At 45.6% G+C, this 20,150-nt stretch overlaps 1 protein-coding gene across 8 annotated transcripts in view; it reads right to left on the minus strand.

Moving 5' to 3' along the window:
• Nucleotides 1–3,926: 3,926 nt before the first annotated feature.
• Nucleotides 3,927–20,150, minus strand: part of SBF2 (SET binding factor 2) — a 473,818-nt gene continuing 457,594 nt past the window's right edge. For all 8 annotated transcript variants that reach the window (XM_070626327.1, XM_070626330.1, XM_070626325.1 and 5 more), the window contains 8 exons: nucleotides 17,469–17,595; nucleotides 14,992–15,119; nucleotides 13,601–13,834; nucleotides 12,447–12,551; nucleotides 10,613–10,806; nucleotides 9,853–9,940; nucleotides 6,655–6,786; nucleotides 3,927–5,639 (listed from right to left, as the gene is read on the minus strand). In XM_070626327.1, coding sequence (XP_070482428.1) covers nucleotides 5,541–5,639; nucleotides 6,655–6,786; nucleotides 9,853–9,940; nucleotides 10,613–10,806; nucleotides 12,447–12,551; nucleotides 13,601–13,834; nucleotides 14,992–15,119; nucleotides 17,469–17,595 — 1,107 coding nt within the window. In that variant the 3' untranslated portion in view covers nucleotides 3,927–5,540. The remainder of the gene's footprint in view (nucleotides 5,640–6,654; nucleotides 6,787–9,852; nucleotides 9,941–10,612; nucleotides 10,807–12,446; nucleotides 12,552–13,600; nucleotides 13,835–14,991; nucleotides 15,120–17,468; nucleotides 17,596–20,150) is intronic.

The raw sequence follows: 20,150 nt of genomic DNA on the forward strand, positions 1-20,150 counted from the left end.
GAGCCCCTGCAGTGGCACTGTGTCTCAAGGAGCCCAACTCACCGCTTGAAGGCAAGTCAACTGCATCAGGCTCCTTCCATCCCGAAGCGTCAGCGGTTCACCCTCTTTGGGAAAGAGATCTATTATGGGTTTGCCTTTCCTGACCACAGAGCCTCAGTCAGCACTGCTGTCCAGGGACTTACAGAACGCCTGATCTGAAGGCATGGAATTCCACCCAGTACAGCATTTGACCAGGGACACTGGAGGGTCCCACTGGACTAGACTATGGCTGCCACCAGGGCACTTTGGATTCCTTATGTCCAGGGACCAGCCGGGGGACTTGACCCTGATCAGCAGGATTCAGGGCTGCTACTCCATAATGGGGACAGGAAGGAATGTGTGCACCCAGGTGATCCACTGAGCACTCCCAGATGATCCCCACTGTCATCATGAAAGGACATGCGCAGCAACCCTGACCTGAGAAGGGTTTGATTACCAAGCCTTGAGGTCCCCTTTCCCCCTTCCCCGGAATGAAGGCTGGGGTCACACCACCAGGTGAGCCATCAACCTCTGCCAAGGTTGCTGAGCGTGAGGAGGATTCAGGATGGAGGGTAGGGGAGGGAGAGGATGAGACTAAATACACCGACGGGGGTTGTAGTTAGTTCTACCATCTCCCTTTCTCTCTTCTGAGTCTCCCTTAGGAACAGCCCAAGGGAAACAGGCAAGAGCTGCCCTCTGTATCTGGTGGAGAAGCAGCACCGTGTGGCACAAGGGTGGACTGTGACAACCATGAAGACTTCTCTCGGTTCTCTGGCTGCAGGGATTGGAAGTGGCCGCCAGCGCCAGCTGCTGTATCCTGAAATCTATTACTGAGTTTGCACTAAGAATGCACTTCCTACGAGCTGCTGCCTGCCAGTGACTGAGCGTGGCGGGGATCCTGGCAGGCCGTCCTCAGGAGATTGCCGATGGCTTGAGGACTTCTCACCTGCCTTGCCGAGCCTCATTAGACCTGCCCTGCAGTCTAAGTCTCCTCCGCCCACCTCTCCTTCCTTCTCTCTTTCACAAGGTCACACCCGCACCATGGTCTCCTGGCTCTCCCAGGCTCCCCTGCTTCCCTTCCATTACAATTTGAGAAGCACTGATTTAGATGATTTTGTGTTTAAATCCTTTAAATCTCAGTTTGGAACCTGAGTCTTTGCAAAGGTAAACAGTTGGAATCACAAAACCATCTGGGTCCTTCATTTTGTAGGTCAAAGCCCAGCAAAGTTAAGGCACTAGTTCAAAGTCACATGGCGAACTAGAATAGAGCCAGCACCCAGGGGTCTTACCCGCCAGCTCTTCCCACTGTAGGCTCTTCTGTGAGCAGGCTGCTTGCTCTAAATGTGCATTGTCTACTGTGGTAGCACCGGAAATGTGGCTAGTTGTGGTGTAATAAAAAAACACTTGGTCTTTGTCCTGGGTTCCTGGCCTGGAGTCCCTCAAACCCTTAGAATCTCCTGGGTGATGGCGTGTCTCTCGTTATTCACAAGGAGCGCCTCTGACCACACCTGTGTTTATGCGAACGAAGTGACTCACGGTGGGGCCCTAGATAGCTTCAGGATGGGCGCTGGTCATTGGAAAGACCAAACATGTGCATGGAGGGTGGGAACTTGCAGCTTCAGGGGAGGCGGTGGGGGCTGGAGAATGAGTTATAAAAACTCTTGAACAAGATTCAAAGAGCCCCCGGTTGGTGACCACATTGAGACGCCGGGAGGGTGGAGGCCCCGGGAGGCATGGAAGGTCTGCCCTCCCCCTTCTCCCACAGCCCTACGCCTCCTTCCCACGTGGCTGCTGCGGAGTGGTACCTTCAAAATAAACTGATAAACAAGTAAAGTGTTCTCTTGAGTTCTGTGAGCTCTTCTAATCATTGAACCTGAGGAGGGGGTTATGGGAACCTCCCAATTTATAGCTGGTCAGTCGTAAGTATAGGTGACCCCTGGGACTTGCACCTGGCATCTAAAGTGGGGGCAGTCTTGTGGGATGGAGTCCTAAACTGTGGAGCCAGCACTAACTCTGGGGAGTTCGCATCAGAATTGAATGAAATTGTTGGATGCGCAGTTGGTGCTGGAGAATTGGTGTGGAAAAATGACATGCATTTGCTATGAGAAGTGGTGTCAGGAAAAAGATGACACACTAGTCCAAACAGAGATGTGCTGTAAGTGTAAAACACACCCTGGATTTTGAGGACTCGGTATGAACAAAGATTATAAAATATTTCATTAATAATTTTTTGTATTGATTTCATGTTGAAATAATAATTTTGATGTATTGGGTTATATAAAATATATTATTAAAAATAAGATAAAATATGTAATTAAAATGAACTTCAGGGGCCAGCCGGCAGCATAGCGGTTAACTTCATGCACTCCGCTTTGGCGGCCAGGGTTCACTGGTTCGGATCCCGGGCGTGGACCCACACACCACTCATCAAGCCATGCTGTGGTAGCATCCTACATATAAAATAGAGGAAGATGGGCACAGATGTTACCTCAAGGCTCATCTTCCAAAAAAAAAAAAAAAAAGAACTTTCTCTATTTTTACTTTTTAAAAAAGATTCCTAAGTGGCTCACATTCTCTATCTACCTGACGAGGCTGCTCGAAGCCCCGTCTCTTCATCAGCACTGCTTTATTCTCTGCTTAACTCAGAGCTCTGGTTGCCACTGCTGAGAGCACTTCCTGGTTACCAGCTTGAGATCTTACAGAAATGCTTTATGCAGTGAATGGGATTACTTAACTATTAAAAGAACTCCTGACAAAATATCTAGAAATGTCGATTTCCACTGAGAAGTAAACCCGCCATGCGATGAACAGTTCAGCTCTAGCTCTGGAATGGAGGTGGCAGGTGGAGGGTTAGGGTTGGGAAGAAAGCACTTGGCCTAAGGGCTTGGGGAGGCGGGCCTGCACTGAGGTGCTCCCCTGGGTCTGCGTCTTCTAAGAGCCCAGATGTAGAAAGGCTCTGTCACAGGAGCCACAGTGGAGGGGGGGGCCCTGGTAGGGCTCTTGCAGGGCGCCAGGCCCTAGTCTTTCCTCCTTGGAACCCAGTGCCCTTCTCTCCCTCACAGCTAAGACCTGAGGAAGGGCATCTGGATTCTGACACTGAATGCAGCTGTGCTCAGCCCCCAAGCCGAGTTATTTCTCTCCTGACTGACTCTCAGAGACACAGCAGGGGCAGAATGGCAGGTGCCAGGGCCAGTCATTAAGAAGAGAGGCCTGGGACCAATGAAGGCCCAAGGGCCCTTCCCTGGATCACACGAGCCCTCCAGACAGAGGAAATCTGAAGGCTCAAGGAGGGAGACGTCACCGCCTCACCTTGAGGCTCTGTGGTTCCTGGGGGCCCTTCGTGCCTGCTCAGAGAGGGCTCCTGGATATCAGCAGGCTTAGCGGGTCAGCCCTGAGATGAGACTGTTGGCGACAAGTCGAGATGCGGCCAAGGTCTCCAAAGTAAACTCCAGGGGCTCCCACCAGAGGAAGCGTTGTCCAGAGCTGAAATCACTGATCCTTCATTTGTGCTGTTTAACACTTTCCTGAAGCAGAAAAACCCACTACTCAACCAGAGTTCGATTTCTCCCGCCTAAAATTCTCACAAATGGCCACATATCATTGGTGGTAAAACTGTGATCCAGAATTGGTAAAGGACTTCACCAGTTTCACACAGCTCGTGAGAGGCACAGGGCGGCCTTAGGTCTCTCGCCTCAGCCCCGCGGCAGTGTGTCCAGGACCTGGAAGCTCAGGCCAACATGTCCAGCGTCTCCTGAGCACACGGCAGTGAGGACGTTAACAGAACCAAGGCAAACGGGGCACACTGCGTTTTGCCCTTGAACCTTTACTCCCATGTGTGAATCCTGAATGCTGCCTCCCGAGCGCCAGGCAGCCAGAAGGACCTTTACTCCACAGTGAGTGAGGGACACTTTTTCTTAAGAAGTAAATTTAATCCAAGGTGGTTAGTGAATGTAAGGCATGTAGCGCCTTTATGAAAGTTAAAGAATCCAGTTACAAAAGCAGCACTGTGTACAGTCTCAAAGAGGAAGGTACAATGGGCTCCGTATTTTACAAAGTACAAAAAATTATTTCATATACAAAGAAAAATACAAATAATGTGCAAAAACAATTTTCACAGGTGGCAATTTATAAAATGGAAATGATAGAAAAATCCTTCATTCTTATTTCCTCCAATTTCTTATATATTAACACAGTTCTATTTCCTAGTGTGTAATTTTAAATTTGAAAATCGGATTTCTTTTAAATCTACAAAGACAAAATGGCTTTTTATTTTTTAAAAAGGAAACCATTTTATTACTGAAATCTTATGACTGAATCAGTTTAGTTAATTTTATATTAAATTATAAGCAGACTATCTGAAAAACAAGGATCTAGAAATCATATATACATATTTTGAAACATTAGTTTGGTATGTAACATATTAACATTTCAGAATCTCTGACTCCAGCCAGAGCTGCTGCTCCCGCTGCCCGTGCACAGACAGCACTCCTCGGACCTCAGGCCGAGCAAACACAAGGTTAAGAGTAAAGAAAATCTACAAACAGTTCTCACTGTTCACGTGCAGAGACGTCGTCTGGGCGTCCGATCACGCCGCAGTGCGACCGCGGTCTGCACAGCGCTAGTCACAGGTGTTGTGTGGTCACAAACAGCTGGCTTCTGTCTTCCAACGTCTTCACTTCATTCGGAGTTCAGTGCGAGTTTGTTTCATGGGTTAGTGCATTCAGCTTTTTGCATGTTATTTCATGTGAGAAGCTGTCAGGGAGCAGAAGAATACATAGGAACACAAGATCCTGGATCCTCAGGTACTTTCGGCCTAGAGAATTCAGTGTTTTGGAAGCAGTGTTTTCCTGCGTTGGCCTGGTCACTGCTGTGTCATTCCCTGGACAGTCTTCTTCTCCCAGGATAACCCCGTGTGCTCCCCCTTTGCCTGCCACTGAGCACCACTGTTCTTGCTGTCAAGCCCAGAGGCTGAGCAGGGATTATGGAAGCACCTTTTGGCAGCACCGGAGAACTAAGCATTTCCAAGGTCAGGCAGCAAGAGTAGGAGCTGCTGATGAGAAACCTATTCTATGCAGAATGTAAGATGATCTCGGAGGGTTTTGATTTTTGCTTGTCAGAAAGCTCTCCAAGGAAATTATGACCTTGGAGAACAAAAAGGATCTAGCTTTCATGAAGGACCCACGTAGGTGCTAGCCATTTTGCCTTGGGATGGAGGACGGTTCGCTCAGGAAGCATTCTTCTGATCCCTAACCACTAAGACCCTGTTAGAACAATCTAGTGCAAGATACAGGGAATGCTTGGGGCTCTTGACCAGACCTGTGTGAGACATCCACTCAGGCTAAGCAGACATAGCAACTGCTGAAAGAGGGGACTGGGTGAAACTGGCCCGGAGAACCTCAGGCCCTAGGATGACTCATCAGAACTGAACAGGAAGCTGTCAGCTCCTCAAGGATTCATGCACTCTTTTTCTATCTGGCAGCATGAGTCCTTCCTCCCTCTTCTGCTTGGGTTGACCATGGGCATCAGGCATCAGAGATACAGCTCTGGATCCTGTCCATCCACTGCTGGGCGCTCTGTCCATCCTGGGCACAGAAGTTATATACACGTTTGCTGGTCTTGAGCTACAAAACCAAATGAAGAGAACCAGAGATGAAGGGCTGGGCTGTTTTACGGGTTTGGGCAAGTGTGCGAATCAATCCTGGGGACCTTCCCTCTCAGTACTGCCCAGAACTTCTCCTTTTGAGTCACACTATTTTTCCGGTCCCCAAAGTCACAGGGGATGATTAACATCCCTATGGCAGATTAACATCTGTCAGAAGGGTACTGGCAGAAAAAGGAGACACATGAGCAGAGCCTTACTTTGCATCTTCCTAGGGTCTTCCTTGACTACGAAGGAGGGTCAGGAATGGCTGGAGCCTCTGGCCTCTCCCATGCACTGTACCAACACAGCAAAGGTGCCGAGAAAGCTTCCTGTGCTCCCTGGGGAAGCCTGAGACTCATCTGCACCAGGATGAAGTTGGCTTTCGTGTTCCCCTTCCATCCCTTTCTCTAGTCTTCAGTTAGGGCCACGCTGTAAACCCAGAGTCAGGGGAAGGGCCTCATGGCCTGAGCAGGACCCTGGAGTATGACCTCTGCACTTTATGAAGCCCTGCTTGGCTCCAGGGACTAGATAAACCCTCTACGCTGTGGCCCATAAAATGCCCCACAGCCCACCTAAGGGCTGCTGAAGATGTCAGGGCCGACAGTCATCCTGTGTGACTGAGGACGGTCAAGCATGCACACCACTAGATGCAAAGGAAGTAGCATCTGTTCTTGGCAGTAGGTGGTGAGGGAATAACTAACAATATTTAACAAGGAGTTCATCTGCTTCCATAAGTGGGTGGATACCTTTTGAAGGAATCCTTTGTGTAAAGCAATGTGTAGCCTTTCTGAGACATATGAACAGCTGGGAGAGGTCAGGATTGGGGATCAAGAGTGCTGAGTTCAAGTTCTGTAGCAATTTCCAGAGCCAGGGGATCTGTGACCCATCTGCAGTCACCACCAATTGCTCTGAGGCCCTATACTTCTTGGAGGTGGATGGATTATAAGAATTCATGGGCAGACAGAGCTAGGAAAAGACATGCAAAATCAACTTACATCAAAGAAAGCCTTGTCACTTGTGTGCTTTGGGGCTCCCATGCTGGGGCCAGCAGGGATGACCATTTCTACTTCAGCCAGATCAATGTGGCCTTTACAGCTTGTGTCTTCGCCCGAGTCATAGTATCGCAGCTGGAACCAAAAGGGATACAGATGGGACATAAGAGACACAGAAAGGGAAAATGGCACAGGTTTTCAAACTGTGTTTGAATAGTTTCCTCTGTATCTTGCTAAACTATGCCTAGAAGAATGGGCAAGAATTAAAAACACTGGTTGTCTCTAGATAGGAGAACGAGGTGGCTAGGAGAAAGGAAGAAAAAGATATGTATTTTTTGAAATATGAAGAAATGTATTACATGTTAAAAAATAAAATTAAATGTCAACTAACTGTAAAAAATATATGTAACACAGAAAAGAGGTTGATGTTTAGAACATATACAGAATTTCTAGAAATTGATAAGAAAAAGATAAACAACCTAGGAGAAAAATGGTCAAAGGATCTCAACAGGTAAGTCACAGAAGAAACACAAATGACTGAAAACATCTGAAAAGATGAGTGACCTCATTGATCAAAGAAAAGTAAATGAACTCAATGAGATTTCACTTTTCACTTAGATTAAGGAATATTAAAAATGGCTGATAATATCCAGGTTGAATGTAAGGCACTAGGTAGTCTTGAACGCTGTTAGTGGGAATATAATTTGCTACACATTTCTGGAGAACAACTTGGCAATATCAACTAAAATTTAAAATGTTTATGCCTATTCAGACACCCTCCCACCTCTGGAAATTTATCCTACAGAAACACTCCCACAAGCATGCAAAGGTACACGGATAAAGATGTTTGTTTCAGCACTGTTTTCATCAGATAAAAACTGAAAAGACATAACTGTCTTTTGATGGGGTAGCGGTTAATTAAATGACAGTACATCAATAATACAGAATACTACTATACATACAGCTTTTCAAAAATGATAAGGAAGACCTATATGAACTGGTAGGAAAATATGTTCAAGATATATTATTCAAAAAAGTAAGTTTCCAAATAGCATGTAGATATAAAATGATTTTTTAAAAAACATAATAAATAGCTTAATATTTGATTGAGTGGTTCCTGTGTGCCAGGACTGTTCTGATTGTTTTGTACATAATCCATTTAACCCTCCCAGCAACCCAAACTACACATACATGCACATTATCCATCTATATATATGAAAATTACTTAGAGAAATAGATAGCATGTTGTTAACAGTAGCTACCTTTGGGAGTTGGGGCACAAGGGGCTTTTCTATCTTTATGAGATGTTTGAATTTGGTGTAACAACCATGTATTACTTTCGGAATGAGAAAAATATTTAAAAAAAATCAAAGATTGCTGGTGAAAAAGACTTATTGATCCATGGTCTGGGTCTCACTCTCCAATTTATGCAGCAGAAATGTGTCTGGTGCCCCCGTCACTGCGATTGTGGCCTCAGACTTTTCTCTGTCTCTCCCTTCACACATGGTATACATAGGGCTAAATGCAACAACTGTATACCTTTCACGTTAAAGAAATCCAAAAGATAGGCAAGAATGCAAATATAAGTTGATGTAGCTGTAAATTACAAAACAATTATGACATTCTCCTACGTTATATTTAGTGGTGAATGGAGCTTCTCTACAGGGTGTTGGCTCCACGATTTCAGAGACACTGTTATTTAAAGTACAGCTCCCTGAAAAAGGATTCCACTGCAGGATGGAAAATAAGTTCTCGATATTCTTCCACAAAGACTCTGCAAAACCTTTCTGAAACCCCTTGAGCAGAGGGAAAGTCTTCACCCGGAAGGAGTCTTCCAGATGCAAGTCCCAACCAGAGCCTTGTACAGAGGGAACCGTTCACACCTGTCTCAAGACTCCATTTTAGAGATGAATGCATTGAGAATCAAAATGTGCACCCTCTGCCTCAAGGCTGACTTGTCACTTCCAAGACAGAGAGAGGCCTGCAGTCGGGACAGGGGAGGCCATGGGCCTCTCATCAGTGCAGGGTGCAGAGGGGCTGGGGTTGGGGTAGGGAGCCCTCTCCCTGAGGTCACTGGGGCAAAGACCACGGCAATGAGGACTGCAGGAGCTGCTTCAGCAATAGCTAAGAACCTAACAATGGGCAAAAGGGTCCCGCCGTGCTCAGCAAGCTCCAGTCTAGTCCTTGCCCACTGTCACTTCCAGGTTTGGGAGGGCACAGCCCCTTCTGCCTATTTCGAGGCCTTCTCCCTCCTCTGATGCTGCCGTCTTTGAGGGACAGTGAGGTCTTCTTTAGTAACCAGTACAGTGATGGGCACAGAGAAGGTGTTCAATAAGTGTTTGTCAAATAAATTAACGCCCTCAGTTTTGAATGGATGCTATATGCTGCAAGGATGAAGGTAACCTGTATTCCGGGGGGTGCTCACAGGCGCAGGCTCTATACGTGCATGTGGCATGCAGCACGCTGCAAACCTCAAGTGTTCCCCTGGCCTGAGTTTTACGAGCAGGCAGCAGGAGAGAGTTGAGCATTAAAAAGCGGAGTCCTGTTGCTCTTAATAGCAGCCCTGGCGGCCTAGTGGTTAAGATTCAGCACTCACTGCTGCAGCCCGGGTTTGTTTCCGGCCAGGGAACAACACACCCGTTTATCACTTGTCATACTGCGGCACACTGTGTTGCCGTGATGCCAAAAGCTATGCCACTGGTATTTCAAATACCAGCAGGGCCACCCATGGTGGACAGGTTTCAGTGGAGCTTCCAGGCTAGATGGACTAGGAAGAAGGACCTGGCCACCCATTTCTGAAAAAACTGGCCATGAAAACCCTGTGAATAGCTGCAGAGCATTGTCTGATACAGCGCTGGAAGGTGAGAGGATGGCGCAAAAAGACCGGGCAGGGTTCCGCTCTGCTCTACACAAGGTCGCTAGGAGTCAGGATTGACCCGATGGCACTAACAACAAAATTATTCTTAATGCTCTGGGCTCAGCTGTCACTGCCTCCGGCTGTACGCAGGCAGAGCGACCTTGGAACTTCCTCAGAAAGCTACTGCCCTTGCTCAGGGACATGGAGGAGCCCCGTCCCGGCAGCATATGAGGGGACTTGGGAAAGCAGTCTGTCCAGGGGGATGGACCTGCTGAGTCACGCAGCAGCCTGGGACCGAGCCGTGCCGAGAAAGATGTGATCTCTCTGGGCTTTGACAGTATTACCTGATGTTTTGTTACATCCAAAACAAACCAACGGGGCTTCCATCCTTTCAGCAAAGCCCCTCTTTTGTAAAGCGTTCCCTCAAAGGACCTAGAAGAAATGATGACAAGACACTTAATTTTGATTTTTCATTTAAAAAGTGCTTTAAAGGGAATGCCTGTTGTTTTTGTTTGTCAACTCTCTATTTCCCCCAGATGATCCAAGAAAAGCCAATCAGAGTTCTCGTCAGAACTTTTCTCCCAGACCCTCGGGGAAAGATTGCCTCTTTCTGCTGGAGTTACCAAACTTGTGAGGTTTGGCGCTCTCAGTCGCCATCTTTTGTGCCATGCTGGGATAGAAGCAACCACAGGAGAAAGCAGAGCTGGCACACAGACTGAAGCCTGAAGACGCTGTGTGAGGAACCGGCCCATCCCTGGCCTTCCCAGTTCATGGGAGTAAATTCCTTTTTGCAGGAGCTAGCATGAGCTGGATTTCTGATGTCTGCCACTGAAAAAGTGCTGACTAACACTTATTCCCTCAAAAGATCTGGCAGACATGAGATAATAACAATCAGGACTCAACCACAAATAACTACAGCCTCTTTTTTCCTCTCCAAAGAGCCGTCTAACGCATTTAAGACAGAAACAAAGAATTAAAGCAAATCCATTTTAAGTTAACAGAATGCTGCACTGCACAGCCTCGCTTATTAAAGGGCCTTTGGTGTCGCGTAGGCAGGGCGGGGAGAGTCTTTTCAGCACACCCCACAGGGCTCAGCACGTCAACCTGTTTTCGTCATTCTTGGATGTGTACTGGCTGTACAGCGTGGCTGCTCTTCGGTCCACTCCATTGGATGGGGAGACGCTGGCATTCTGCTCATCCCCCACGCTGCTGTCTGGGAGGTGCAGCAGAGACCTCTTCTGATAGGAAGGTAGGTTGGTAGACACGATTCCTGGGGAGCCCGAAGGGTGTCTCTGGGGCTGAAAAGGACAGAACAGGAGCTAGGAAATCTTTACGAAGACTTTAAGCAACTTATCTGATAATTTCATTTCTGAAAATTGAGCTCAAGGAAACAACCAGACCAAGCAGCAAAATATATATACAAAGATGTTTATCCTGGAATTGTTTATAATAGTAAAAAACTGGAAACAACCAAAATGTCTCTCATCAGGAGACTGGTTAAAAAAAGGTCTTTCCGTACAATGGATTTCTAGATAGCCATTGAAAATGATGCTGCCGATTTATATAAAGTGACAAATGAAAGGACATGTATGCCACATAGTAAGTATAAAAGATCAGGTTTTAAAATAGCATGTGTAGTAAACCCCTTTTATATATGTGTTTAGACTGATAAAACGGGGCCGGCCCTGTGGCCGAGTGGTTAAGTTTGTGTGCTCTGCATCAGTGGCCCACTGGTTCGCTGGTTTGGATCCTAGGCACGGATGCGGCACCACTCATCAGGCCATGCTGAGACAGTGTCCCACATAGCAGAACCAGAAAGACCTACAACTAGAATATACAACTATGTTCTGGGGGCTTTTGGGGAAAATGAAAAAAAAAAGAATGATAAAACAAGTTTGACAGTATAGTGGTTTATTTCTAGGTTATAAATTTTGGCTGATTTTTTTCTTGTATTTATAACTTTCTGTGTGTTGTCTTATTTAAAAGAATAAATATATCTCACTTTCATAATCAGAAAAAAAATCAAGAAATTATTCTATTTTTCTAGGAAAGAAAGCAGTAAGACATTATCTACCTGTGGTCTATCTGACGACAGCTCCTGAATTGCCATCTGAAGGCAAGAGACAGCACCCAGAGGATCCCTTCTGACCATTCAGAGGCTTTCCTCTGCACTCCATTGTCCCTCACCCCTCCGTGACATCTCACCCTGCCGACCTCTCCTTCTTTCTGAAGTGCTCTTCAGAACACTCACCTGTTCTAACTCCCCTTCTGTTGCATTTGGAGCCAGTCTGATGGGGGTTTGACTGACAGCTGTACCAAGTACTGTGTGAACACGTGTGAGATGGGGCACCACTCCCTCACTGTGGGTTAAATAGGATGCTAATATGTGTTTGGTGCTCAGCACAATCTCTTGCACATGTTACATGCTTGATAAAAGTTTCTTAAGTCAGAAACAGAAAGGGGGTGTGAGAAGCAGAAAACAGCATTTGTTTTTAAAATATTTTTATAAATGTTTCTTAATTCAGAAACAGCAAAGGGAGTGTGAACAACAGAAAGCAGCACATTTTGTCATTTTAAAATATTTTATCTTCTCTGATTATTTTTCTGGAGCAAACATGGTCTTGGCATTCCCCTCCTCCCTCATGTGGTAGAAAATCAGCTGAAACCACAGAGGCATTGGGACAGAAAAGAACCTAGTAATTTCCCCTGGATACGGGGCCCTAAAACATAAGTATTATGTCACTGTGGTAAAGTGAGACACTCAGGAAGTATTTAGCTCTGTGGAACTTTCTGCCCTGGACCCCCAGGGCATGACCCCCCCCTTCCCACCCTTTCCTTTGGCCATAAAACCGCCCTGGTTACCTAGAGCAGTGGGCCCCAGCAGACCTAGCACCCTCAAAAAGCTCAGAGGAGCCCTCAAAGGGCTTTGCCAACTCACACGGTCTGCTCTGGGCTCTTCTTTAAGGTCCACGGTTACCCGTTCCCACAGCTGCTGCCACTTCTCAGGGGTTTGGTTCAATTTATGCTCCAATCTTTCAATTTCCTGCAAAGTAATTAAAAGGAGTTTTCTGACGGACAAGTAGTTCATAGAAGTCAGGATGTGCCCCAGAGCCACACCTCCTCTGTACGGGGGCCCAGATGAACAAGCATGGCCACAGGACAGCTGAAGACAGTGGTAACCAGGGGGCCTCGGCGGTCTCCCAAGCCAGGAATAGTGGGGGAGCGCCAGCTGGTGTGATGCACTGTGGCAAAGATGATTTATGGGGATCTGTAACCAGGGCTTTTTGTACAGAATGGCTTACACAGAAAGATGAAATATGTATCCCAAACACCTTCACTCTTGGCCGGCCCATAGGAAATCTGATGGCCACAGCAAAAGGTCGAGCACTGGGCTGGTGCCAGCTAGAGGAGAAGTCCGTCCTTGACAGAGGAACCCCTCACCTCATGATTCAAACCAGATGTGGAAAGAATGAACGAAGAAATGCCTAAGGAATGCCCAAATTCCTTCGGACAGGGAAGCTGAGATGAGAGCGGCCGCCCCTGCACAGTGTTCTCACTGAAGCATACTCCTCCTGGTCAGAAAACCAGACGGAGGACTCTTCAGGAACTGTTTGGCCCATATCAGGGCTCAAACCCTTTCTGCAAGGCTGCTGCTCTCATCAGGGTGGCTCCTGCCAGGATGGCTGCATTCCAGAATATTCCTTGATGGGAGATGGTTGGCAGTACTCCCATCAGGCCCTCAGCTACCCACACTTCTGACCAGAGGAAGTAAAGCACCCACGAAAGCCATACCCAGGCCTGACTCAGGCTGCCTGGGCAGCTGCACAGCGGGGAAGCTGCAAATTGCTCCATTTGCTCGATTACTTCCTTGTAATGCTGGAAAACTCATTTTTATTGTGACTCTTCCCCACTGATGCTGGGGAGCAAATGTGGTTTCCTCATACTCCTGGAGTGCTAGCTATAATGCCAGCCCAGAGGAAGAAGAGCCACGTCCAGAAGTTTGTGACTGGTTAACTTAGCCTGGTTCCTGAGGCCTCACGTGCCTCCAGGGCCACGGTGCCCCCGGTGCGTGTCTGCACACGGCTCACTTACACTGAAGAGGCTGGTGAGAGCATCGGGCTGAGCACAGCGGACATCATCATAGCACGGCCACACTGTTTTCCTCTGGCTCCGGGGCCCAGCTCCTCCGGCCAGTTCAGAGTCCTCAGAGGAGAAGTGCTTGGGGCTCAGCATCATCCAGTCATATGAAGGCCCTGTGGAAAGGGTCTCCTCTATGTAGTAATCCCACTTCTTGAGGCTGGAGACATTTACACTGGGTTTCAGAGCCTGTTTAAAGAAAATTCTGAAATGTTGCTTCATCTTGACCCCAGAGTGCCCCAAGCTTATGGGCAAGCCAGCCCCTAACATTTGCAGGGGCAAGAGTATGAATGAAGGTTAAAATACCATATGGCTAAATGTTTAAACACTATATATCAAGGTGAACTATTAAACACGTTCTATCTTACTACCTGGACAAATATAACTTCCTAATGACCTGGAAGGCCAGGCTCAAACTGAGAATTCTTGGACCCCCTGGATTCTACACCAGAAAGTAGCAGGACTGGGCAAGCTAGTGCCAGCTCCCAGCCCTTGCCTAACTCACTGCTCCTCCCACCTGGCTCTGTCCTACATTCTGAGGGTCTTTTATGGGCTGTGCGTATACACCACAGTCCACGCAGCTAAACTCTGTCCACTTCCTTCCAAACAGTTACCTCTTAGCCACCCTTTGGACCTAGGGATACAGGCACTGGCTTGGGAAACAGACGTGAAGAAGTCTGGTGGGTAACTTGAACCTGGGCAAGGAATTCTGAGGTAGCAGGGCAAGGTTTAGAAGCAGGAAGGGCAGCCAAACATGTCAGCTTTGTTTCCTGGACTCCTCACCTCACGAGGAGGGTGCAGCTGGAGAAAGGCCAGAGGCCTTCTCGCCCCTAAGTCAGGTGGAACTGCTCATCAAACCAGTCTATTCCATCCCAGCCTATTCCATGTAGACGTGGCAGAGCATGGCTGCCCCTGAGATGCTACCCTTCTTGGGCTGGGCTCCAAACATCCTCGCTTCCCATGGAGCTCTTCCATGGCTTTCGTACAAATGGACTTAGGGAAATCTTTCCTAAAGTATTTTAGATTTTTCAGCTTAGATGACCTGCTCAGGTTTCAGGTTTTGTTTGTTCTTTCCTCCTAGGGAAAGTTGGCCTGCTTTGATTTTCTTGAAGTTATCCTTTCTAGGTTTTGGGGACCAGCTCCTAACTTTTGTGGTCAAGAATTTGGTGAACAGTCTTAACCCATCATAACCCAAACCCATAGGGTATCAAACTTTTAAATAGCTTCTAGTATGAAACCTAGTCAAATATTTATAAAAAGCTTAAATAGCTTATACACACCCAAAGTAAGGACAATTTTAACACAAAATATTCAGAGAATGAAATATAAATGCTTCATTACTGTACCTCTATTTCCACTGGTGAATACAAATAATTAAAGAAAATGGGACTCCTCTTGTGCATTCTATCAATACACTCCCAAATGCAAATCCCTTTTTTGGCATGCTTGTCTCCTTTATCATCAAATAAAGTTCCTGTAAATCCAAAAAATTCAACAAAAGTCAAATAAATCAACAGTTTGCCTAAAAGTATGATGCATACAGCAGATGAAAAGTGGAATATTTCTTTCTTTTTAAAGATTGGCACCTGAGCTAACAACTGCTGCCAATCTTTTTTTTTTTTTCCTTTTTCTCCCTAACCCCTTCCCCCCGCCCCAGTACATAGTTATACATTCTAATTGTGGGTCCTTCTAGTTGTGGCAAGTGGTACACCATCTCAGTGTGGCCCGATGAGTGGTGCCATGTTGGCACCCAGGATCTGAACTGGCGAAACCCTGGGCCACTGAAGAGGAGCATGCAAACTTAACCACTTGGCCACGGGGCTGGCCCCCCAAAAAGTGGAATATTTCTTATGGCTTCAGAAACAGGAATGTATGTACAGAAACCTTAGAAAATAAAGGCAGAGCTAAAGATAGGAATGAATGTCAGAGCTATATGGAAACAAATCCAAATGGAAGGAAAAGATCTGATACGTTTTTCCCAAGCATGCTAGTCCGTCACGACTCTTCCAATCCCCAGCCAACATCTATATCTAGATTCACAGAGGTCCAGGCCAGGAGACACTCTACACATTTTCCAAGAGAAAATGTTAGGACTTAGTGTTGATTTGATGAAACTCAGTTAAAAACATAATTTTATGTTTCTTTTTTAAGTCACTGGCTGTTTATTATGAAGCCATTTAAAGTGTTTTCTTGTTTAGTAGTTTATATATACCACAAATGACAGTCATGGAGACTCTGGATGGCAGAAGGGTGCGGTCTGTATCCTTGGGTGACTTAAAACAAGAGAGGAATGTAGGGGGCACTTCAGGGATTTCCGCACGCTATCTTTGCACCTTTCAAACAGTCAGTCTGTTACTCACATGAGCCTACTTCCACTCACAGAGAGGAGGAGGTGCTTAGGTGAGGCAGGAGGCACTTCTTTAAAAGGCCAGGAAGGGTGCCTGTCCTAACAGTGCTGTCTTGCTTTGAATGAAGTGACACGGCCAAAAGTCAACAAGACTTTTACAAGTTTATCAGAAAAAACTGTCTCAAGCCCAAGGCTTCACAAAATCCTATAATACGAGGGCCCCTCCAAGACTAAATAATGTTTTCTTCTCTACGTTTTAACTGCAGAGGTCCAGCGTACCAGTTCTCAACCTCGGCTACACATTAGGAAAACCAAGGGCTTTCAAACATCCCAAAGCCTAGGTGTTACTTCAGACCAATTAAATCAATCTCTGAGGATGGGCCCCAGATATTAGTCATTTTAAAAGTCCTCCAAGTGACGCCAGTGCCCAACGTGACCAGCTCTACTTAATGCCTTCCCTACACACGGGGCTTAAGAAATTAAGGTTTCTGATTATGATGTGTGGAATGACAATTTTATGAGTCAACAAAGATCTGGAAGTATAAACAGGATGGGAAGAAGTCTCACCAGTGCTGTCTCCCTTACCGAAAGTATGAAATATCATACTAGACAATTTTAATAGCATGCACCAGAAAGCAGTATTTTCCGATTTCATATTTTAAACTGAGAACATCAGTAGATATTTTCAGCCACTAATATTCAGGTCCATATAATAATCTGAAAAGAGCTGATTTTTAAAAATCAGCTTAACTTCTTAACAAGAATAGTCATGTGTATCCTCCCTTCTCTCTCCCTAAACAACAACAAAAGAAGAATATAAAACTCTCTTAGGGAATGTTTTCACAGGGGCTGACTGACTTTTGGAATCTACTCTTTACAACTATTACTGTTATTAAAAGTTACAATAATGATAGTGATGTCTAAAATTCACTGAATGCTTACTATGTGCTAGCAACCATGCTGTGAAATTTCCAAATACTTCCTAATGTGAGCAGCACGCCCAAAGGGGCGGGTGCTATTGCTGTCCTCGTTTTAAAGATGAAGAGACTGAGGACGCTCCGAGAGGCGCCTCACTCGTCCACAGTGCTCAGCTGGGAACTGGCAGCGCTGGGGTTTAACCCTCGTCTGTTTGCTCCAGAGCCTATGGCCTTAACTGCTGTTCAAACTGCCTCCAAAGGCAGGAACCTTTCCCACCAGAGCGTATCAGGATGGAAAAGCCGTTCTCCTAGAACAGTGATACAAGATACTAAAATAGTGAGCAGAAGTGCTGCAAGGATGACCACTTGCAGTGCCAAAGTTAACATAGCACATAATCTCAGAATCTGGGGCTCGTTCATACCCACTCTACTTTCATAGTTCAGGGTAAAACCCTAAAATGGCCTTGCCGTACTTGGGGGTAATTACATTATTAGAACTTTTAATTAAAATCACACAAAATTAACAAAAAAGATGGGACAAGGGCATGCAAACACGTACCGTGCTCTAATCTTTCATAGTCTGAATCCAGAAGAAACGTTTTAAAACGATTAGATACATAGTGGAAAGCCAAGAACTTTAAGTAATAGAGATTGAATTCAAACTCAGTTGGATACTGGGTATGAACCTGAAACACACAAGGCAAAGAAAAGAGTAAGAATCAAACCGAACAAAAAGTGGATGCCATGCCACCGAATGGTGACCTGAAATATGCAGGAGACCATCTGGTCACTCAATCAATTGAATTCTTACCATGGGTGGAGGTGGGAAGGGAATGAGCCTTCCTGAGCACCCACTAGGCACCAGATACCATGCTAGGGGTTTTTACAAACATCATCTCATTTAATCTCCATGGCAACATTGCAAGATAGGTATTATTTTTTCCCAGCTTTATTGAGCTATAACTGACATAATATTGTGTAAGTTTAAGGTGTACAAACATAATGATCTGATACATGTATCTATCGTGAAATGATTATGACCATAGGGTTAGTTACACCTCCATTACGTCACATAATTTTTTTGTGGTAGCATATTTCAGATCTACTCTCTTAGCAACTTTCAAGTATATAATACAGTTTTGTTAACTGTAGTCGCCACGCTGTACACTGGATGCCCAGAACTTAGTCTTCTTATAACTGAAAGTTTGTATCCCTGATCAACATCTCCTCCTTCCCCTCACTCCCCAACCCCCGGCAACCACCATTCTACTCTCTGTTTCTATGAGTTTGGCTTCTTTAGATTCCACAAATAAGTAAGATCATATAGTATATATCTTTCTCTGACATTTCACTTAACATAATGCCCTTGAGGTCCATCCATATTGTCACAAATGCCAGGATTTCCCTTTTTTCTCATGGCTGAATAATATTCTATTGTTTATACATATAACATTTTCTTTATCCATGCATCCATCGCTGGACACTGAGATTGTTTCCATATCTTGGCTATTGTGAATAATGCTACAAGGAACATGAGAGTACAGCTATTTCTTTAGAGATAGTCATTTCATTCTCTCTGATATAAACTGAGAAATGGGACTGCTAGATTATATGGCTGTTCTATTTTTAACTTTTTGAGGAACCTCCTCCATAGTGGCTCCGCCAATTTATACTCCCACCAACAGTGCCCAAAGATTCCCTTTTCTCCACATTCTTGGCGACACTCGTTGCTTCTCGTCACTTTGGTAACAGCCATTCTAACAGGTATGAAGTGACATCTCATTGTGGTTGATTTGCATTTCCCTGACGATCAAAGATATCGAGCACCTTTTCATGTACGTACTGGCCATTTGTATGTCTTCTTTGGAAAAATATCTACTCAGATCCTCTGAAGATAGGCATTATTATCCTCACTTTACAAATGAGGAAGCTGAGGATGAGCAAGATTGAGCCATTTACCCAAGGTCATCCAGCAGTCACTAGTGAGCCCAAATTTGAACTCTGGCTTGTTAGGCTCCAAGGTCTGTGCCTCATTCATAACCTCATACTGTGCTGGGCACTTGACAGATATAAATCAACATACGTTATAGTTCTTGCTTTTCAGGTACTTTTGGTGTAATAGTGTGTAATACAACAAGAAAAGCTGTACTTACAGAAGTTTGGCAGTGAAAGGAATGAGAAGAGAAAGTGGTGGTTTAAGAGGACAGCAAGAGTTTTCTGGACAAAAGAAATGTGTGCCTGTCTGAAAGCAATGTGCAGAAGGAGCCAATAGGGAGAGAACGAATTGTGGAGACAGAGCTGATAACTAAGAGAATAAGGCCCTAGGAAAGCAAGAATGAACAGGGTTAAGGGCCCAGAAATAGGGAACAGCTGGAAATGAGGAGGGCTAGAAGAGCAGATAAAAAGAAAGACACGTTCAATTGCCAAGCGGAGGGCGAGGAGCTTATGCCTTTGAACCTCAATTTTTCATCAGTAACTTAGGCAGTGAGGCCACTGGACACAGAAATAAGGATGAGGGAATGATACGGGAGGGAGGGAGCAAGGCAGAGCTTGGACTGGTCACTGAGCCACAGCATACTTTAGGAAGCTGCATGCAGACTCTTCGGAGCCATCTGTGTTGGCAGAAGTCAGGCTGATGGCCTTGTGACACCCTCCAATCCACCTAGCAATCTCACCTCTATACTGCTCAATCTCTCATGACCAGTTAGAGAATTTTGTTTGGTTGAGATAAGTTCCAATCATAATTGTACTTGCTTAAAAGCTGTTTCAAACCAACACTGCAGGCAGGCTAACAGACAGCTTTCCTCTCCATGTTTAATTTGGCAATGCAGACCCACAGTTGGTCAGCCAAAGTGAGCAGGCATGTGTGTAATATGTTGATTGCCCAACAGATGAATGGGAATTTAAAGTCATGATCTGAATATCACTGATTTTAACAAAGTTTATCATCTAATTAGAAACCTAGTTTTCTGTGATGATTAAAGGGTTTTTTTTTCCCCCATACAACATTTTCTTACTGGCTTTTTAACTGAACTAAAATTTTAGCTCATAAGTAATTCAAAATAAAATGGATTTTAGGAAGATGTATTAAAAGGGTTTGACTCTTATGCAATGGGCTTGCACAGTGTGGTGCTGCTTCCCTGACCTGAGCCACTGCGCTTCCTGCTTGCATCAGGTCTCCACAGGACAGGAGAGTTTTCCATAGGACAACTGTGACATGGCTCTGAAGAGCTAGCTAGGT

This window comes from Equus przewalskii, chromosome 6 (genome assembly GCF_037783145.1).
Source record: "Equus przewalskii isolate Varuska chromosome 6, EquPr2, whole genome shotgun sequence".
Taxonomy (NCBI): domain Eukaryota; kingdom Metazoa; phylum Chordata; class Mammalia; order Perissodactyla; family Equidae; genus Equus; species Equus przewalskii.